The 21,218-nt window shown below is 39.0% G+C and overlaps 2 protein-coding genes across 2 annotated transcripts; one reads left to right on the top strand and one right to left on the bottom strand.

Moving 5' to 3' along the window:
- Nucleotides 1–7,834: 7,834 nt before the first annotated feature.
- On the bottom strand, nucleotides 7,835–16,906 carry gvin1l2 (GTPase, very large interferon inducible 1-like 2). The gene is made up of 4 exons (XM_085430127.1): nucleotides 16,862–16,906; nucleotides 15,693–15,829; nucleotides 8,572–13,474; nucleotides 7,835–8,483 (listed from the first exon to the last, which is right to left on the bottom strand). Exons 2-4 carry the CDS (start codon nucleotides 15,733–15,735, stop codon nucleotides 8,339–8,341), a joined length of 5,091 nt encoding a protein of 1,696 aa, XP_085286253.1. The 5' UTR covers nucleotides 15,736–15,829; nucleotides 16,862–16,906; the 3' UTR covers nucleotides 7,835–8,338.
- Nucleotides 16,907–18,296: 1,390 nt separating this feature from the next.
- On the top strand, nucleotides 18,297–21,076 carry LOC146694044 (uncharacterized). The gene is made up of 4 exons (XM_085478827.1): nucleotides 18,297–18,467; nucleotides 18,864–18,977; nucleotides 20,159–20,201; nucleotides 20,444–21,076. The coding sequence occupies exons 1-4, from the start codon at nucleotides 18,414–18,416 to the stop codon at nucleotides 20,578–20,580; spliced, it is 348 nt and encodes a 115-aa protein (XP_085334953.1). The 5' UTR covers nucleotides 18,297–18,413; the 3' UTR covers nucleotides 20,581–21,076.
- The last annotated feature ends 142 nt before the right edge of the window (nucleotides 21,077–21,218 follow it).

Below are 21,218 nucleotides of genomic sequence, written 5' to 3'. Positions count from 1 at the left end.
TTGTCTTTCATGACCTGTCTCGGTTCTGAACTCTGTATGTCTGTATTCACACTCCACTGAAGAAGCACTACAGATATGCATCAGGGAAAGAGATTTTAACACATAACTCTTGTGGTTTGTTAGACTGCACCAAATAGAACTGTTTGCCCATCATTATTATTACTGATAGCCCACTGCCTATAAATTAATGTTGCCTCCTGCTGATTTTGTCTTAAAACAAGTCAATGCTGGAGGCTTGGGGACAGAATGAGCAGTGACCTGCAAGGACAAATGAGAATATCATAGTTGGATTGTGTTTGAGAACTGTTGCTTTTGTTAGCTCAGGCACTATTTGCTGCTGTTTACTCTTATCTGGGATGGCAATAGCTGGATGGGAGCTCTCATTTACAAGGACACAAAGCTAATGCCTTATCACACTGGCCATTTTTGACTGACGCTGGAACTGCCTTGTAGTGCCTTATTGCTTTGTAAGTGCAACAAGCTGGCCATCATTATTGCATTTAAAATAATGTGAGACTGCAGATATTTTAATTGTGCTTTGACCTTCGTTTGACCTTTAGAACATGCACAAATTTTGGATGCTTCGGAGTATTCAGAGTGTTTGTGTTTTGCTGTCATTTTATATTATTATGGTTTATGTTTTAGTTTCATTAGCAGTCTTTAGGTTAGTCTGTCTTGAGTTTCTCTGTGTGTTCTTGTGTCTTGTTTCCCTTTTCTGTTCCCATGTTCCCTTCCTTGTACCATGTTTATCCATGTTTCCCCAGCCCATCATGTCTGTCATGTGCTCCCTCTCTTGTCTGCCTTTCTTCCACTCCTGTGTCAAGTGCATGTATCAGCTTTGTGTTCCATATTTTTCCTGTTTTATTGTGAAAGTCTTATGTTCCATGTTCAGTGTGTTTAGTTCTACTTCCCCTGTCAAGTCTGTCTAATTTGTCTCAGCTGTGTTGCCTGTGTACTTCCTGTTCCCTCATCATTCCTTGGCTGTATCCCAATTCAGGGTCTGCAGCCTTAAAGTACGCAGCCTCAACGGTCCTCAAGGGCCGCATACTCAAAGACCGCTAAGGCCGGAAGTGTGAGGCTTGTGAAATGGGACGGTCTAGCCTCCGTTGCACTGCCCAGGTTGCCTAGCAACCATGATAGCTGGAAACGTGTGGTTGACAGAAATGAAGGAGAACATGTTTTGTTCATTTGTTTGTTTGTTTCTACACGAGCTTTGTGTGATTTAATAAGTATCTGAGGCTGTGACCACAGGACTGTAAAACATGATTGTTGGGCTTCATATCTGTACTGAACAGTCATTTAAGATTAGCTAGTAAAAAACAAATAGTTAATGTTGTTCATGAGACTAAAGTCAGTGTAAATATGAGATGGCCAATATTATAGTTATTATATTAATCATTATTAGTTATTACCAGAGATGGGCAGTAACGCGTTACTTGTAACGTTCATACTTTTATTCCACAATCAGAGAGAAAGAAACAGAGAGAGAGTGCAGGACAGACAGACAGACAGGTGACAGTCTCAGGTGTATACACTGCTACAAAACAGGAGGATTTAGTGTTTGTGTTATTACGAGTGCTAAACAAGAAGAGTTCCCAGATGGTGCAGTGGACACATGCGTGACTCCTGCGATTAAAGCATCTTTCTTTCAGCTTAACGAGTGAACCATCAGCTCGTTCAAACGCACGTTAAAGTCCGTTTGGCTCGACACCACCGGACAGAGGCAGCAATATAACATAGCTAACATTAACAGTGCAGTGAATCCTGCTTGTGCCGTGATATTCAGGACTACAAACCGAGCAGCATCACTGACTTTCAGCTTGTTGTGTTTGTGGATATATGACTGACTTTAATTATCCACAAAATCATCACATTCTCTGTAAGATTAAGGTCGACTATTGTATTATTATATTTTAAAGGCTTTGAAAGCAAGTAAAAGCTGAACGTACAAACATCGCTAATAGCAAATAAGTTTGCCGACATGTGGCCAACAGTAATGTTTTAATGTTCCTCATTATTAAACATTTGCACATAAATAAGTGACATAATATTTAGTACTTACTTTTCACAGTTTACTCTTCGGCCGCTCCGCTTCTGCCGTCTGCGGCAAAATTATCCACACCGACTGCCGCGCTATGAATTGTGGGATATGTTGGGCCACGAAGTCTACACTGCCACAGCCTTAAAATTCAGGGAAATGAAGGACACATTTGAGGGCCACATTTCGAGCAGCCTTTGAATTGGGACAGCCTTCGGCGTGCCACTGTGATGTAATCGGCCTTAAAATGCGGCCTTTAAGGCTGTAGACCCTGAATTGGGATACAGCCCTTGTGTATTCAAGGCCTCTGTTTCCCTTTGTCCAGTGTTGTGATCTCCCTCATGGCTGTGTGTTTAGTTTCCTGTAAGTTCCAGTTTAGCTTGTAATTTCTCTGTTCCATCACTAAGGCTGAGTTTGAATTTATTTTTACCAGTGAAACCCTGTTTAGGTCCTATCCTGCTTGCTTTACATGGCTATCCATGACAGAAATACACAGATTCGGCATACTGCTACAATGCTTTGTGTAATGGCGGTGACAATTTTTCAGGCCACATTTGTTTTCATTTATTTTCAGTTTAGTGTAAAAAATCAGCTGGCTGCTACTTTTGTCATTGCTATTCTCAGGTTGGTAGACACTGTTCTGTCATCAGTTAGTCTGTTCACTGTTGACTAAAAAGGTTAAAACCTGTGTGTCACAGGCAGTTTGCAGTCACAGTTGTCAGACAGCTATTTGCAACAAAGTCAAGGGTGAAAATCTGTCAGCCCCATCAACACCATGAGAGGCCTCATATCGATGTCACTTCTTAACCTATTTGAGGTGTCAGTGTGGCAATTGAGATAACTCTAAGTTCCACATCAAAGCTTTTGCAAGTGTTAACAAGAACAACAGTATTGTTAATAAGCCCTAGATTATGCACCTTGCTACTAGCCATTATACTTTAAAAGCATATAACACAAATGACTTAACAGGTAGTTTGTAAGAATTAAGTGAAACAGCATTACACAACCTTATTCCTTTAACACAAATAAATTGCAGATTGGAAAATAAGATGGGTTGCTTTGTAGTCCTTAGTGTATGCTCAGTTTTCACTCCATCATCTCTGGATGTTTGTGTGTACCTCCCTTTTCCTGTTTATGTGTGTATGTGCAAACAGGGATTTAAAATGGCTAAAGCAAGCTTCCACTAAGAATTTTCAGCACTGTTTGGATGATGTAAGATATAAATCTGTAAGCCACAGTGAGGTCTGCTTTCTCTCTCTCTCTTCAAACTCGCCCTCGCTGCAGATCTGTATTGCTGAAATATATATGGAGAAAAAAAAGCTTCACACACAACTCCACCCCCCCACCAAATTATTTGCAATTCCCTCGGGCTTGTTACCATTTACTATATGTGCCTAATTATTTATGTGTCTGATTTGGATTCTCCTTTATTACCTTTTCTATTATCTCAGCCTCCTCAGATGTTGTCCCTTTATCCATTTGGATCATGCTAGATAAGGCACATCTAGGGGAAATTTTAAATCCTGGTTTTGTTTAGTTCCTTCTGGGTTTGACAAGACACCAAACAGAAGGCTTAATCGATCTGGCAGGTAGAACAGAAAAAAAAAAGTTCTCCTGCTGGTCTACAAATGTGCTGCGTTTGGCATGCAGCTGAGTGTAAAGCTTTGTTTTCTCCATCTGGCTGCAAGGCAGATCAGACCATACTGTGATTATTCATCAAACAGGCACAGCTGGAGGAGGTCATTCACTGGCAAAAATAAACCATGATGGCAGTTGGATGTTTATATGTCTGCTGTAAATAATTTGCATGAAAAGAGAGTTTAGATTATGGTCCCTTGCTAGGTATCTGTGTGTATTATAAATCCACACAGAGTTGGCTTTTTATGAAAATCCATTAATTGATGCCATAACTGAGAATATTGTTCATGCTGTTGCATGTGGGTGTTTGTCATGGTCCTGCGACCATGACTCAGTGACTTTATGTTTATGTACTTATTGTTATTACTTTCATTATTATTCATGGCTGTTTTGGGATGGTTTGTGTTTGGGATTTTAGACACTGGGTTCTGGGTTTGTGCTCCCTCTGTTGGTCCCTGGTGTTAGTGTTCCCCTGTCTCGTCAGGTTAATCAGGTCCAGCTGTTTCCCCCATCTGTGTGTGATTTCCCAGTGTTTCTTTGTGTATTTATAGCGTGTGATTTCCTCTGCTCCTCGTCGTGTCGTCTGTGTTCCTACCTGTGTTCATCCTTTGTGTTACCCTGCGTACTCTGCATCTACCCTGTGAAATCCTCTGCGTGCTCTCCCTGCTGTTCTCCCTTCGTGTTCAGGTTTGCCACTCCTTTGTGTAGTTTCACCCAGTTTAGTTCATCCGTAGTTCTGTTTTGCCATCTCCTCTTTATGTTTGTTATTATCAATAAATCACCCTCGCACCTGAATGAGTGCTGCGCTTTGAGTCCTCCTTCCACTCTCCACACGGCCGCTGCCCCGGACCGTGACAGTGTTATGATATTTGTATATGCTAAGTGTGAGTGAAAAAAATCAGCTGTGTTTTTATTCAAGGATGAAACAATTTTGACATTTAAAGAAGTTGGGGAATAATTAGTGAAATGTGAAAATTACTTCATCTGTGCTACACCTAAATGTATACAGATGTACAGCATATGAAAAAGAAACCTTTCCCTGTATCAGCTAATCTGTTTCTAACAGGGTTCTGATGCGCTCGTCTTTACAGTGTCGTTTCAGAGGTTTGCAGGCAGCACATCACAGGGTTGTGGTCTGCTCTTTGAATGGACCATTGCAACCATTTAATCAACATTATTGTCCCGTGGCTAGACAATGATTGTTGATTAATTTTAACCAAGGTTTAGCTCTCAGACAGATGAGACCATCTGACATCTGCCTAACTCGAGAACACTTTGGTATCTGCAAGGTGTCCTTGAGTCCTGCGGCATTAAAATGGGCCCAAATAATCATCCCTCCACCAACGTGCTTGACAGTTTGGACAGTTTGTGGTTGTGCTGTTATTCTGTGTTTGGTTTTGTCAAACCTGTTTGTTAGAGCCAGACATCTCCACTTTGGTCTCATCTGTCCAAAGGTTCAAGGTTCTTTATTTGTCACATGCAAAGGAGGTCCATTAGATGTTGGATGGCTGGAAACTTTCTTCAACTAAATGAGGAGAAGACTGAAGTTCTTGTTTGTGCTCCTAAAACTTTTGTACCTAGTGTTATGGAAAACTTGGGTCCACTTGCTACATTTGCAAAACCGTCTATCAGGAGCCTTGGTGTTAGTATTGACTCAGCTCTGACTTTGGATGCCCATGTAAAATCTTTGGTTCGCTCCTGTTTTTATCATTTGAGAAACATTGCTAAGCTGAGTCCCATTGTATCGCGCTCCGAATTAGAAATTGTCATTCATGCATTTGTTTCATCTCGTCTGGACTACTGTAATTCTTTGTTTACTTGTTTATGTAAAGCCTCTTTGGATCGTCTGCAAGTTGTTCAGAATGCTGCTGCAAAGCTTCTGACCAAGTCCTCCAAGTTTTCCCATGTCACACCCCTGCTGATTCAGCTGCACTGGCTCCCCGTTAAATTCAGGATCCAGTTTAAGGTTTTGACCTTGACTTTCAGGGCCCTGCATGGACAAGCACCAACATATATAAGTGAACTTTTGCATCCATACATTCCCAGCAGGTCCCTGAGGTCATGTGACCAGGGCTTGCTTGCTGTCCAGCACACGAGGCTGAAAACAAAAGGCGACAAAGCTTTTGGAACTGTGGCCCCCAGATTGTGGAACTCTCTCCCTTTGAGCCTGAGATCTGTGGACTCAGTGGTCGCTTTTAAAAAACAGCTAAAAACCCATCTTTTTAAACTTGCTTTTAGTTGATTTTTATTTTTAGGTTTTAGCTTCTGTGAAGCACTTTGTGATTTTTATCTTGAAAGGTGCTATATAAATAATATTTTTACTTACTTTACTTGTTCAAGAAATCTTGTGGTTTGTTTAGGTGCAACTTTGCAAACTTAATGAACTTTACATTACAGCCCTCAGTTAGCATGTTTAGAGTCTGAGATGTTGCACTTGGGTGTTTTGCAATTTCTCTGAGCATTGTGTGGTCTCATCTTGGGCTGAATTTGCTGGAATGTTCATTCCTGTGAAGACTGTAGCATTGTGTTAACACACAACTGATTATGCAAACTGCCAAAACCTCTGCTTCTATGGAGGCGGTCCTACTTGATGATCAGCTGATTTGATTAAAGGCACCCGACTGCTACTTACCCAATTAATACCTATGGAAGTAGCAAAGGTGTACTTAGCTTTTTTTTTCTTTTTCATATGGCTATAGGCACAGTTTAAAGTGGGTGCCAGGTGGGGGAACCCCAAAATCAGGTGAAAAGAATCACTTATAAATAAGTCACACAATAATTTATTTTGTGAGGCTATGATTAGCTAACATGTGCTGCTACTCTGTTATTCACTGGTATTTGTGGGATCAGCCAGAATTCAGCAAGATATAAGCAGATGTTTCATGGGCTGTATAGCTGATTTACAACCCTTAGACACTATGGCGTTAGTATAAAAGCTGTAGGTGCATGAAACTCATCAGCATCATCACCTTAAATATAAATTGGTGTCTGCTACCCTTGATGTAACCTAACACTGACCATAAACATGTCTGCTATGGAGTCCAGTATATAGTGAATCACTGGGAACTTGACTGCAACATTGCAAACTAGCCAGTTAAATTGCACTTTACTGTCCCAAACTGCTTACTATGCCCACAGTACTTTCCTCCTGTTTGATTAACAGAAAAATTGTGTGAAATGATTTAGGACACAATTCCTAAATTTCTAGTTTAGCAAATGTCACTTGCTGAGCAGTCAGTGTTATTAAAAATAATCTCTAATCTCCCGCTACTATCCCAATCTTACACCTTTCTCCATCTCTCAGAGTCCATCTCACTCTCCCTGAGAAATACGGTGCATTTAGCTAACTAGCAGACACTTTTTGTGACAAACTGTGCAGAAAGAATTGTCTGTTTGGTGATATTTGTTGAGCTGCTTGAAAAAAATGAAATTACCTTCCACTCAAAAAAAAAAGGTGCCCTGTTTATGCTTGCTCATCTTCTGCAGGGCTAGTTACTTGCATTATGTCTGCGCCTTGAATGCATCGCAGGAACGAGGAGAAAAAAAAACATGGCTTGAGGGTGTATATACATTAACAATATCATGCATTAACCTTTCTATCTGATTTAGCTGAAGGTGCAGGAAAGCTGTTACAGACAGCCCACTTCAAATCCCAGACTGTAGTGGTCATCACCACACATTCTTTACAATGTATTGAGGAGAATATGCAGCAGGTATGTAAAATTAAGAATGAAATATGTTGTTGGATTCCCAGGTTTTAAAGTTTGAACCAAAACATTGTGAAAATTGTTTAAATCTCAGATTGGATTCCTCCATCCTATATTGCCCTCTTGTGGATCTCACCATTTCACTTATCTCTCCATACAATTTTCCCCTTGTGATTCATGTTACTGATAAACAGTAGGGTGTGTACTACACGTTTTTTCTTGAATAGCCAAGAAGGAAGTTGCAAACATTAGTGTCATTAGAGCTTCTCCATGTGCTTCCAGACAAAGAGATGGTGTATGCAGCCTTTGAGATATAGTGCTTGTAAACTTTCACCTGCTAACACTTTACCAGGTGACAAAATATTTTAAAATTCAGATGGAGGAATCTACTTATGGGATGCACATGACTAAATTGAGCAAATATCAGCAGGTGCTACCAAAGAGACATTAATTGTTTTTAATTTTTAGTTTAATTTTACATGTCATTTCACAAGTTAGACTTTTGTCAGTTACGCTTCACTGTGGTGTGACATCATAATTGACATATCTGCATATTATTTTTATACTTCAAAATATAGGATAAAAAAAGTAATAATGGAAAATATATTTGATTTATGTTGATGATTTTATATGTTATAAAAGTACATTAATAATGTGCTTCCTTTTCAAAATAATGAAAAAAAAATTAAAAAGTGTTTTCCTGTTGTTATAATGTTTATACAGAAATGCTATTTACAATATTATATATATATTTCAAAGTGTATTTTTTTTAAAGTAATATTGAGTTGAACTTGTTAAAAACAATAAATAACATTCAGCACAGAGCAGTCCTTCTTCTGCATCTATTTCAAATCAGGTGGGAAACCTTAAAACCCAGGATCTAAATTCCATGGTTGAATTATGGTTTTTCACATATGAACAAATGTTCTTTCTTAGCTGAACTGAATGCAGTATTTTAAACACTCGTTCTGGTGAGGAACACCTCCTTCAGACTGTTTAAGGCCTGTTCCTGAGTGATTTTCCTCCATTCCTCAGGAATCTTTGTCGGCTCTCGTTTAAACTCCTGTGCAAACCTCTCATTGAACTTCACCAGCACATACCTGTAACAAAGAATTTGTTCATTTAATAAATTAAATTTAATCTAATACTGTCATTTCTACAATAAAGAGTGTTTAAGTCACACAGTACCTCCAGTAATCACTGGCCTTTGAGCTGTTTGTGTTGTCAGGAGAGAAGCTCCAGTCTGGGTAAAGTGAATGGAGAACACTGCTTGTTGTGGATGTATCATGTGTGTCCTTGTCCTCGCTCATGCTTTCAGGGCAACTGATGCAGGATACAGAACTAGAGGCATAAGGCTGCATGCCTTTAGGTCGATGGAGCAAGGCATTGTGACCCTCATGCCCCATATCCTCCTCCTCACACGGGGCTCTGCAGAGAGGACATTGCTTGTCACAGCCTTTCACTTTTTTGAAGAGGTAGTCTTGGGGCTGAACTGGAAGACAGTTAAGAAATTGGGTGGTATCCACATTTTTGGAGAACTCTTGATCAAGGTCCATCTGCATTGCAGCCACTGACTCCAGTAAACATTTAGCAAAACGGTTCCATTCTACAGTGATGCTAAACAGGGGTCCAGTCAGACAGGTCCTGATCACATTAACATCCCCTTTCTCTAAAGTGAGACACACTCTCTCCAGCAGTGGCTTTGTATCATTCAGGACTCCACTGATACCTTCTGTGGATTCGTTCACTGCTTCTTCAATTTTTCCTACAATCTCACAGAGTCTCTGATGCCTCCATTGTCCCAGGTTGGTTGATTCAGTGAGGTGAGCTGTCACTGTTTCCTGGATCTTCCTGAGTCTGAAGTTGTCATAGAAGAGCAGATATTCCAGGAAGACTTCAAATTGATCTTCTTTAATCATCTCTTCCAGCAAGCTTTGGTGGAAGGCCTGTGAGGAGTGATACTGCTGAGCTTTCCTTTGGATCTCCTCTGCAATAGATATCCCCAGGGGTCTGTTGATGTAATCCAAGACTGTGGGCTTGATGACCATGGAGATGAATGCTTGGGCCATCCTTTGACACTGGTCTCTTTTCCTGAAGTCATAGATAAACTCGGCCAAGTCCATACTTTTTCTTTTAGTGATACATGTCAAAAGTTCTGCGTCTTTGGCATAGCGGTTATGCAGGTTTTGAAAGTCTTGGCAAGAAGCATTACAGAGATATACTTTTAGATCCACTTCAAAAGCTGATCTAGTTTCCACAGATTTTTCATTTAAAGATTTTTCAACATTTTGTAACAGCTCTGTAATGTAACCGTCAGAGAAATCTGCTGGTTTGTTACACTTATCTGCTATATACTGTTTGCATTCCTCTATGATATTGTTTGCTACCTGCTGAGCTTCTACCTTGTGTTGTTTGTTGTTGTCTTCAAACATTTGCTTTAATCTGCTGCGGTATCCAAAATGCTCATCGCAAACTTGGAAGTCAGAGTTCTGGTTCTGGCCAATCATTTCAAGCTTTTTCATGTGTTTCTGGAGGCCACGGCTGATTAGATTCTGTCTCAGAATATCTTCTACTCTTGGAGTTATATCTTCTGTTTCTGAAGGCCTGAATTCAAAGTTGGACAATATCTTATCCCACACAGCCTCAAATTCATCCTCTATCTCTGCATCTTGCAGAAGAATTTTTGTTGTCTTGCTTTTTTCTACTAGTGCATCTACCTTGGATTCTTGCTCTTCTCCCAGTAATGCTTTAAATTTTTTAAGCTGTGTGGAAGAGTAATGGCTCTCATAGACTGCCTCCAACCTTTCTGTTATCTCTTCAGTTACTCTGTCCTGTAGGTTGTCAATATTGCTCATTAGGATTGGCATGAATTTGTCAGATCTCATTTTGAGAGTTTCCTCTTTCATCACATATGTCTCTGCTATTGACCTGAGTTTGTTCACCTCTGCTTTGACTTCCTCACTGGCTTCCTTCTTTAACTCACTGAGAAGGTCATTTTGAATAGATGCATCCAAAGCTTCTCCCTTTGTGGTAAAGTTTTTTTTTGTTGCACCCGTTAGCCAACTTTTCATGTTATCCAGTAAATTGTTTTCCCAGTAGAAAAATTCTGTGCACAACAAAGAAAATGCCAAAGCTATATCAGTGTTTTGGAGACCAATGGAGAATGATTCCTCTTTGATCGCATCCCAAACAGAACACAAACGCCTCATAAATTCAGTCAAAACTGGGGCTTCTGCCTTAGCGGCACTCCTCTTCAATGCTTCAAAAAGGATTTCTTTAAACTTTAAAACATCCCCACTATAATCTGTATCAACTGGTTCAGAGAGGGACATTTTGTTCCATGGTCCTTTGACAGAGACTGTGCAGCTTGTGGTCTTTCCATCTTTATCAATATTGCTAGTTTGCAAAAGCACCTGAGAAACGTACCTTAATTGTGACGCTTGTAATTTGCTATTTACGTTTTCGTTCTGGACAAAGAATTGGCAAAATGGCATGGAGCCATATTCTTTGATTCGCAGGAGAGCATTGACTCTGACACTGAGGTTTGTTTCAAAATCAGAACCAGGGTGTGAAGACATGCTGTGCATTAAAAAGTCACTCAGTCCTGTTGCAAAGGTAGCCATTTCATTGTCATTGCCCAGTATATTTCTTTTGCTGTCCAGTGAGACTGAGCAGAGACCTCTGACCTCAATTAGCAACAAAACATCACACTTCATGTCCTTTCTGAGGTTTTCAGGAAGACACAGGGCAGCCATGTACACCCCTCTTGAAGTTTGTTTCTTCCATTCAGGGAATTTCACTCCAAATAATGCAGAAAGAATCTCTGCATTCCTTGCATTATAGTCGCCAAGATTTGTCAGCACTCTTGTCCTACACTGTTCTTGTGGTAGGCGACGTTTGAGCTCTCCAAAGACACAGCCCAGCCACTGGATGGGGATATTTGAGGCATCTCCATCCATTAGTTCAAGTGGAATCCCATAAAGAAGAAGATCTGTAGCTAAGCTAGGGAGACGTAACACATTTTGGCTTCCGCTGCTGGGGCTGATGTATGCTAGCTCAAAGATTAGCCCTATCTCACGCAGAAAGTGCTCAGGACCTAATGCGCATGTATCAGGTTCATAAGAGGGATCAGCACAATCATCAAGGCTCATTTGTTGCGTGCCAGAAGTTGAATTGTCCGTAGTGAGTGTTAGCTCTGATTCATTTGGTTTTTTCTCTTTGAAGCGCAACGTGCTATTTTCTCCTGACTCTAAAAGACAGCTTTGGTCTTCAGAGGCCGAATTTAATTCATTTTCTTTTTCATTTAAAGTGATGGATATCTCCTGCGCCATGTTTGCGTCATGTTGATGGTCTGTCTGTTGTGACAGTGGTTCTGTGGTCTTTTCTTTGGATTCTGAGACCTTCAGTTGATGGCTTCCTTCAGACTGTTGCTCAGAAAGTTGCAAATTTAGACCTGCAGATTGTATTTCTGTTCCCTCTTGAAATATTGAACCAGTGTCTCCAGGGGTGTCTTTGACTCTTTGTTCAAGCTTATCCAAATCTACCAGCATGCTTTCTTTCTTTACTGTCTGTAGATTTGTGAGCAGATCTTTCGTCTTGTTTTGTTTTGTAGTTTTCTTAAGTCTTAGAGTGAGCCAGCTAAGAAAGTAAGCTCTCTTCACTTTATCTTTGGTAAAGAGAGCATCTGTAAAGATCTTCATAGCTGGGGTCATTTTGTAGCTCCTCAACTCAGCCATAATGTCATTCTTTTCTTTTTGTAGCTGGGGGTCAATTTCTGTTCTTTCTTTTCTCTGCTTACTCTCTGCTTTTTCTAGCTCTGCTAATTTGCTCCACAAAGGCCCCTGCAGAGGAAGCTGTTTACGCCTATATTCATCAGACCCCTCATCTAAACCCTTCAACACTTCCTCCACTGAGGCCATGGCTTTTTGACAAATGGGTCCTTCGTCCACATTTAGGCCTATATCCGCCGCAAATTGTGCTGCTTCCTCAAGCGTAATAAGTTTCAGTCTGTCTGGTAGCAGATGTTTTAGAGTATCACATAGCTTACTAGCCAGTGCATCCTCACTCAGACCTCTGCCCTGAATCACAGATTCTTCGGGAAGCCCCATGTACTTTTCAAGGTTCTCATCAACAAAACCAACAACTCTGCTCCCATTTCTCTCAGTGTCTAAAAGGTCAATGAGTATTAGTTTGCTGTTGGTATCCTTACAGGAAGCAAGAAGTAGTTTTTCCTTCTCCTTAAGATTTCCACAGAAAACAACTATAGCTGAAGATGCCTTGCATAAAAAGGTAAGGCATTTCTCATGCGCACTGGCATCACCCCGCAGGTTGGAGAAGACCAAAGGGACTGGGAAGACATCTTTGGTGCTATCTCCAGTGGGTAGATGCCATCCAATTTCTACCAGGCCACCCGAAAGCCTTTTGGGCAGCTGCCCTCCTTCCATCCCCCTGTGGAGAAATGTCTGACAGGAAGATGTGACTCCACGTAACATATGGTTTAGCACCTGTGACTTGGACACACTGCAACAACCAAGCCTGACAAATGAAACTAATGGCATGCATGTGGTTGCCAAATCCCCCTCTTGGATTCGCCTGTATTTATTTAGGGGGTGAGATCTCCACTGGCCCACAATCCCTCTTAAAGGCCAAAGAAGGAAGCAACTAGGCTCTTCCGGATCTTTGTTTGGAAGGACCAGTGGTATAGAAAATTGGCACTGCATCATCCGTTTGGAGATCTCTTGCTGAAGGAAAGTACTAGCAGACATATAGACAGCTGTGATTAGATCAAGCGGGTTGATGGCACCCTGGCTATCTCCTTTAAAACTACTGAGCACCTTCCCGGTAGAATTGTTGTCATCGTTTGTAACAAGATTATGAAGAGACTCACACCAAGGAGTCCGGGCATCTTTCCTGAGCAGCCAAAGGGACTGGAGGAAAGCTTTTGGTAGATCAGAGGGTTCTAGAGGAGATTGGTTCCCCAGAGTCCAAGTAATAATGTCTAGCATTGATGAGACATCCAGTGGTATAGCCTGGTAGGCCTCCAAGCCGAGCTCATGCAGAACCTCTGCCTGGAGATTATCCTTTGGAGATTCTAGTTTAAAAAAAACAACCCAAAAACACAGCTTTATCCATTTAAGTGTGACACAGACTTTGATAAAATAAGTAAGACAGAAAATAGCTACAAAAAACTAGTCCAATTACACAAAAATTTCAAGTACTGTGCAAATGCTCTTCTTTTTTGCTTTTATTTCTATTTAATTTTAAGTTCTTTACATTTATTTTTATTGTTTTCTTTTCTTTTAACAGGAAAAGAACATTATCCTTCAATCTCACTTTTCTTTTCATTTGAGCTTGAAAACAGAAAAACAGTGTTATCCGTAAACTTGGCATCCCTTGGTGCAATTAACATCAGAATTTACACTTGCAAACAAAAAGCCAATTATCATTATTAACTAAACATATTGGAAAAAAATGCTGTGCTTTTTATAATAGCACATTAACTCCTACCCAGTAAATTTTAGCTCATATTGTTTGCAAAGTCTGAACAATAGGAGCCTTCCTGCAACAGTCAGAACTCACGTTAATGTAAGACAGCTTTTAATCATACCTCTGAAGATAAAACTTGACAGATTCTTTTTCAAATTATTATGTTTGTTATGAGCACCATTTAACTTTGGCAACTGAGAAAAAATGAGGGTTCAATAACAGTTTTTTATTATTATTATTATTATTATTATTATTATTTTTCGCATTTATATAGCGCTTTTCGAGACCCTCAAAGCGCTTTACAATTCCACTATTCATTCACTCTCACATTCACACACTGGTGGAGGCAGCTACAGTTGTAGCCACAGCTGCCCTGGGGCAGACTGACAGAAGCGAGGCTGCCATATCGCGCCATCGGCCCCTCTGGCCAACACCAGTAGGCGGTAGGTGAAGTGTCTTGCCCAAGGACACAACGACCGAAACTGTCCAAGCTAGGGCTCGAACCAGCAACCTTCCGATTACAGGACGAACTGCCAACTCTTGAGCCATGAGTTTTTTGCAACAGTATCTCCAAAATCATTGTAACCCCATACTATTTTAGGTCACCAAATGTGGTTACCAAAGGTTATCAGACTGTACTAATACTTTTATGTCTGTTTGTGGGACTCATAATAATTGTAATAAGAGGTATGCATTTTTATTAATTTAAATTTTACTCAAGAGGGCTCTGGTTATTTACATCAAAACACAAGATTATGCACAGTATTGGGCAAAAGTCTTGTGTCATCCTTCGTTTCTTTACATTTTCTTCCAAGAAACCACACTTAAATTTTTTAAGCTGTCTTGAGCAATACTTGTCCAGGCTTTCTGAAGGTACTTCAAGGGTTTTCTTTGGACATTGACTGCTTTTCCACTTATTTTCAGTCCTGTCCTTGTCCTTTACCATTTTCAAAGGAATGATTTGTTTGTGTGTTAGCCACTTAACAATGACCTATGAATCATTCAAGCATAAAAGAGCAACTAATTCAAGTGCTGTTTTATACATAACAGACAACTTAGCAAAGATTCAATTTCATGATATCTTTAGACATTTTGTTACTAGGAGAATGTTTACAAAATGATAATCATCTGTTCCAATATTTTACCTGAAACTAAAATATTGGCAGGCATAAATGTTATTTTTGTACCAACAAGATAATTCCCAACATGCTATAATAACTCAACACTTGTCATATCTCAGCATGATGTACATAAAAGAAAACTGAAGAAACTGGAGGGCAGGAATCCTGGAGATCTATTCCTGATGACTTCTTCAAAAAATTACAAAAACACTTGCCTAAGAGAGTTCAAGCTGTTTTTGAACACTAAAGGCAGTCATTCCGAACATTGACTTTCAAACTAATCAGAAGTGTACAAAGTCTATTTTTACCTTATATGCTGCTTTTCCATGTAAGTGTGCATATTTTTTAATAAATCATTGCACCCGTTTGCCATTTTCCAATCAAAATACAAAGAAACTAGTCCTTTGTTTAACCAGGTAAAAATCTCAATGAGATTTAAATCTAATTTTCAAGGGGGACCTGACATCATGTCAGCGAATGACACGTGACTGAGTTCAGTAGTGTAGTTACAAAAAAAAGTCTTTGTAGAACATAGGCATTTCTTTGGCGATTGTGCTCACTCACTGACTTTCAATATAGCTACACAATACCCACAGCATGTTCAAGTATTGTAAGTATGAAAAACAATGTTCAGAATGAAACGCATGATAATGATGCACAAACCCCAGACAAACAAAACAGAAGAACAAAAAGGAAACATACTTTTCTTCTTGCTGCTCAGTCTTTTATGACGCTTGAGCGACATGATTGAAACTGATGAGGCTGCTCTCTGCTCTCTTTTAAATGAGTTTTTCTTCAATGGTTCACCACATCACCACGTATTGGTATTGGCTGGAACCCTGTGAGCAAAACAAGCAACAAACAATAACAGCAAAAATCATTACTGGTATGTAACCTGCAATGCAACATCTATATGGTCTAATACCGCAAATACCACACGAATAGGCATTGTAAAAAGCTTTGTTGTCCTAGCAACAATACGAGGGAAAATCTCAAAAGATGGATCATTTTGATCAGAATGAATGTGGTTTGTCATGATTTCTATCTCCCTGAAATGCTTCACTGAAGCAAGACTCTCTTCCCTGTTTCATTTTTTCATTTTACTATGATAAAATCTGATCCTTGCCAAATGTGATAAACTGATATAATGGCTTCGCCTCAGACAAATCTGTACAGTGTCAGGAAGATAAAGCATACTGCTCATAGCTCTTCACTGCGAGATTATTGTAAAAAGCTTACAGCATTAAGCTCATAACTCTTTAGATTTCGATCAGTTCAAGTTTGAGCTACCTTGCACATCTGAGAGCTTGAATGGCAGCAGAATAATGGTGATATAAGATTAATAACAAACTAAGGTAATATAGTATAGCCTGCTACATAACATATACCAAGTGACTGCTAAGACTAATAATCGATTACCAAGAACAATTAATAATGAATTATTATATAAGCATGTAATCATCTGTTACTAAGTTTGTGATTTACATATGAGATATATATGTCAGTTACACATGGGTAAGTAAATACAGATTTTTAAAGAGTTGTCACTCGACAGAGCATTTAGCAATATGTTAACTCATCACTGATTTACACATTCATTCTGATTCTTTGAATGCTGAATCAGCTGTAAGCTCTCATCAGAGAAAAAAGTAAGAGAAGAGGAAGATATGAAATACATTTTGGATGTAGTTGCTGCTCTTCAGCTGCACTCTTGCTATTTTCAACAGCCTAGATCCAGTTTTGTAATGCTGCTCTTCTTCCTTTATTGCTCTTCGTGCAGTAAGTATTCTTTTTTAATATGTAATCCCTCTTAAAGCAGGAAATATAAAGAAGTCTTTTGTTAAAGTTGCGAGAAATCCTAATTTTCTTACCAATTTCTCTTCACACGACTGCCTCTGTCCTGTAGATGTGATGTGTAACCAGTTTGTCAGTGTCAGGAGCGCTCTTATACCCGTCTGTTCAGTGATAATACACAGTGATAACACATTCCTGCACCTTTATGTAATTCCACTACTACAAAAACTGAATATTCGTTTTCATTCAGGCTCATGCGACACGTCGCCAAGTGTAAACAAAGGGCAGATAGTGATTAGTGATATAAAAATTCTTTACACGACAAGGTTGACACTTGATCTTGATAACAGCAGTGTCCTTCACAGTGCAGGGCCAGGTGAAATGTATTCACAGACACATGCCTAAAGGATTATCACTGGCCTTCAGGGGTTAGAGGCGACACTCCAGACAGTGACGCACACAGACCTTAGTCATGTGTGATCTCACAGATAGGTCTATCTCTTTAAGATAACCGCATAACTGGCATACTGATGCATCCGTTTATTCGTAGAAAACCACAGTTTCTGAATTTTAGTGTCGACGTCCTATCAGAAATCTCTGCCTGATGTACAAACAGTGTAACAATCAGTAGAGGATGGAGGCGATCAGCATTTTGAGTTTAATATTTTTTTTCCCATTTTTAAAAGATTGTTTAGGTTTGTTGTTTTTACAATAAAAGCACAACTGATCAACTTGATCTTGATAGCAAGTAAGTAAAACCAGGCATTTCATATATTTACCGAACTTGTTAGTAACACTGTGCAGGATTCTGGATTAAAGTTGCAGCTGAATGAATGACTTGCAAGTCAATAAAGTAAATCTGCTTGGCATCTTTCTTGGCCTTCAGACAACAATTCTGATGGCTAAAGATCCAAATGGGACAGGCAACAAAAAACAACAACCCAAAAAACAATAATAATAATAATAATAATAGGTTTTGATTACCAATCTAACTGATTGATTGCTTAATTTTATTATTGCTCTTCGTTCTACAATGTATTAAGCATTCATTAAAAGATTACCTACATAAGAACATTATAATCATGTAAATAGGACAAATACCAGGAAGGGGATTCATCCCAAGAAGGTCAGATATGATCTTTTTATTTTTTTTGTTTAACACAATTTCATAACATTTATTAAAGCAATTTGCTATAAAGTATAAACCTTTCTTTAAAAAATACCTCATTAGGAGGTAACTCTAGTATGTCTCAGTATTAAGTTGTTGTTGTTCGGCTTATTAATAAGATTGCTACACACTTAACTAGAGGCTAAATTAAATTGTATGCATCCTAAATTATCAATAGCCTTTTTCTTTATTGATAAATAAATGCATGTCTGCTACTGGAAAGGTGCAATGCACACCTGAGGGATAAGTGTTGTGCATAGGAAAAGATTACTGCTTCTCTATTTCTGTCCTGCAAAGCTCTTTAGCAGTCTTACCCTTATGTGTCAGAGACTGAGACAGTGAATTGAGTGCGTTTCTTCCTGATTGCTCAGACCTGTGCCTGTGTGGATTTTTATTTTTGTTCAACAGAACTGAAGACAGCAACTGTAAACGAAGAAGGTCCTAAAGGAATAGCGATCAAGATGTTGATAACCATGCTAACAGCTATGTATATGGTGGTCAAAGTGGTAGAAACGGTAAGGTGATTATAATGGTAGCACTCTACTGTACAGATCAGAACAACAAGAATGATGACGTTGATTATTAGCACAAAGTAAGATGCCTTTTTTTTCATTTATGGAGGATATCAGCTATAGTATAGTAAGTGTTTGTAGGTAAATGGCATTGACAATAGCTTTATAAAATAAGAATGTACATGTGGATCGTGCTGCAACAGCTGGTTAGTGTAAACCACATTTATATTTACAGCTTCCAGATGTATTCAGGCAAGTTATGTTAGAGCCAACTGGTAAATGCTGCCCTGTCATTGTTCTCTGTTTTCTCGTTATTCAGTGTTCACATTTAGAGCCGAGCCAGTTGTTGACCTTTGACCCATATTCATATGTCTAAGCAAAACGTCTTTTTATTTACAGATAGGGGCGCGATTTACGCGGGAACAGGATCCTTTGCCTTATGTGGTGTCTCAGCCTTTGCCTTGGCAGGTTCACTCAGTGTCTCTCAGCCGGAGGAGCAGCAAAGCAGATGAGGTTAGTTATAGCAAGATCGATACTGCAGATCATAATTTACATTAAAAACCACATCAGTTCTGTTCATATAGCTTCATTCTCTGTATGAGAAAACTGTTGGGTAAAACTACATCCTCTATTCTTAGTATTTCTAGCCTGTATAAATATCGTCATACGATTATTATGATCTCATGTACATTAATAGTAGTAGTATTTTTTTAATCATCAATACTCATAAATGATCTTTTCTTATTCTTTGGTAATTAGTAGAAAGAAAGTCCAGAAGCACAGGACATAGAAGCAGAGGAATGTGTCTTAAAAAGGCAGAGATGGTTTGCCTCTATACTCAGAAAGTAGCAGCAAAATAATATATTTTTAAAAATAAAGTTGCCTCTACATCTTCACAGTTCACATCTGATGTCTCCTGAAGGTTTCAATATGTATCCCCGAATAAAGGAGCATATTTCAGCCCAAGTTGAAAGTGCGCACATCTTTTTGTAAAAGTGAAATTTTGGTTGACAGGCTTGTATTTTTCTTGTACCTTTTCTAAGGTTACTTCTGTCTAAAACCTCTATACAACTGAAACTTACAAATGTATCGAGGATAAATAGCTGGAGTGCTTAATGTGAGCACAAGTACTTAAATGAAAAGGTGCAACAGTCATACTCAACAAGCAGCTCTATACCCTTATGTGCTTAGACTGGCTACAGTTTAAATTTACCTTAGCTTGTCTGGTGAAAGGAGGGAGCAGACCTCATAGACAGGGTTATAAAGCCAACACATGAGACTGAACATAGGCATGAAACACACAGTCAAATTGGCAGGTAGGCAAGATAAGCTGGTCCTCAGACTCTGGATTCCCTGCCGCTGCTCTGTTTGAGCTATAATCCCAATCAAGGGGATTTGTGTTTGAGGTCATTACTGTGACTGTATATAGAAAGAAAGCACAGTCATAGACACACATGTACTTTGGCCATTAGTTCCTTAAGTGTGGAACATACATTGCAGTTTAGTATTTTAGTAGTTTTGCATATGTTTAACTCTGAATGTCAGCCAGAGAAGATGGCACTACTGATTATTCTTACACATAATCTGTATGTGTTACATCTTGTGCACTAAACCAATACTTACTCTCCTTCCTGTGTGTGCCTGCACATCTATTAAGAGTTTTATAACACAAGGCTGTTCTGTTTCATTTACAGTATGATGGCCTCAGGAGAAACAGCATAGGCGTGTATAGAAAGAGTAAGTAACATTTGTAGGTAAATATTTTAAATGCAGGCTATTATTCTGATGAGTGGCCCTGGAAAAGTTGTTCTGAATAACTATGAAATCCAATTTTAAAAGATTTTTTTTTCAGAAAAATAGCCTGCTTCAATAAAGGCTAATATATAAAATGTGCTTGAACTCAATCATTGCTACAGAGTTTCTCTACATGGCTATTTCCTCTACTTTCCTGGCTATTCCCTGTGTCCTGTCGTGTTCAGACTCCAATGCCAGTAACGGGACATGCACAGCGCCTGCTGTTCCTCCGCTCAGCCCTGTTGAAGTTGAGAAGGCCGCCTCTACCATCCAGAACCATTTCAGGAAATTCCAGCAGAAGAAACACAAGAACGGCAAGTAGATGGACCAGGAGAGTCTTACTACTCCAGCAAGTCTGAGAGACAATAGCAAGCAAGCTGTGATTTCATGTGATTTCATCCAAGACTAGATGAATGCTGTGATGTCATGATTAAATTCATATGAACACTTATATTCAAATATACATACATTTAAACTTAGTAGAGGTCCCAAGATTAGTAATCCAGATTAACATACAGCAGCCTATATCTCACACAATGCTTATAAAACCATATTTTAATTTCTATGTGAACAATAAATGTGAATATTCTGTAATTCTGAATGAACAGATTTGCTGTGCTGTGATGATTGATGTGATTTTAAGAGTGCGTGAGTGAGTGTGATTCTCTAATTTATATATGACTGTTGTTTCCTGTATATAAATGTGTGGAAAAACACTGATGTCTCTTAAGAAAAAAAAAAAAACCCCAGTCCATTTCAATAAACTCATCATCAGATTATGTTGTTTCACTGCCCTCTAGTGTTTAGAGGAATTTTTGCCTCACAAGTTGTATGAATTTTAAGGTGCTTATTTAATTTGATGTTTTTAAAGGTTTTAAAATATTGTAAAAGTTTGCAAAACACAATTAAAGTTATCAACAGTTATTATATGTAGTAATGTGAAAATGTTTAAATTCATCA

This window comes from Copadichromis virginalis, linkage group LG14 (assembly GCF_057382275.1).
Source record: "Copadichromis virginalis isolate Kocher_CV1m ecotype Utaka linkage group LG14, C_Virginalis_male_GT1.1, whole genome shotgun sequence".
In the NCBI taxonomy this organism is placed as follows: domain Eukaryota; kingdom Metazoa; phylum Chordata; class Actinopteri; order Cichliformes; family Cichlidae; genus Copadichromis; species Copadichromis virginalis.
The sequence above is the reverse complement of the archived record's forward strand: the minus strand, read 5'-3'. Positions and strand labels throughout refer to the sequence as shown.

Excerpts from the sequence above, each read along its gene's own strand:
- gvin1l2 (XM_085430127.1), bottom strand. The coding sequence starts at position 15,735 with ATGTCGCTCAAGCGTCATAAAAGACTGAGCAGCAAGAAGAAAA. Across the intron at positions 13,475-15,692 it reads ACTGAGCAGCAAGAAGAAAA|AATCTCCAAAGGATAATCTC; the intron begins GTATGTTTCCTT and ends TTTTTAAACTAG. Across the intron at positions 8,484-8,571 it reads AAGGCCAGTGATTACTGGAG|GTATGTGCTGGTGAAGTTCA; the intron begins GTACTGTGTGAC and ends TCTTTGTTACAG.
- LOC146694044 (XM_085478827.1), top strand. The coding sequence starts at position 18,414 with ATGTTGATAACCATGCTAACAGCTATGTATATGGTGGTCAAAGTGGTA. Across the intron at positions 18,468-18,863 it reads TGGTCAAAGTGGTAGAAACG|ATAGGGGCGCGATTTACGCG; the intron begins GTAAGGTGATTA and ends TTTTATTTACAG. Across the intron at positions 20,202-20,443 it reads CATAGGCGTGTATAGAAAGA|ACTCCAATGCCAGTAACGGG; the intron begins GTAAGTAACATT and ends TGTCGTGTTCAG.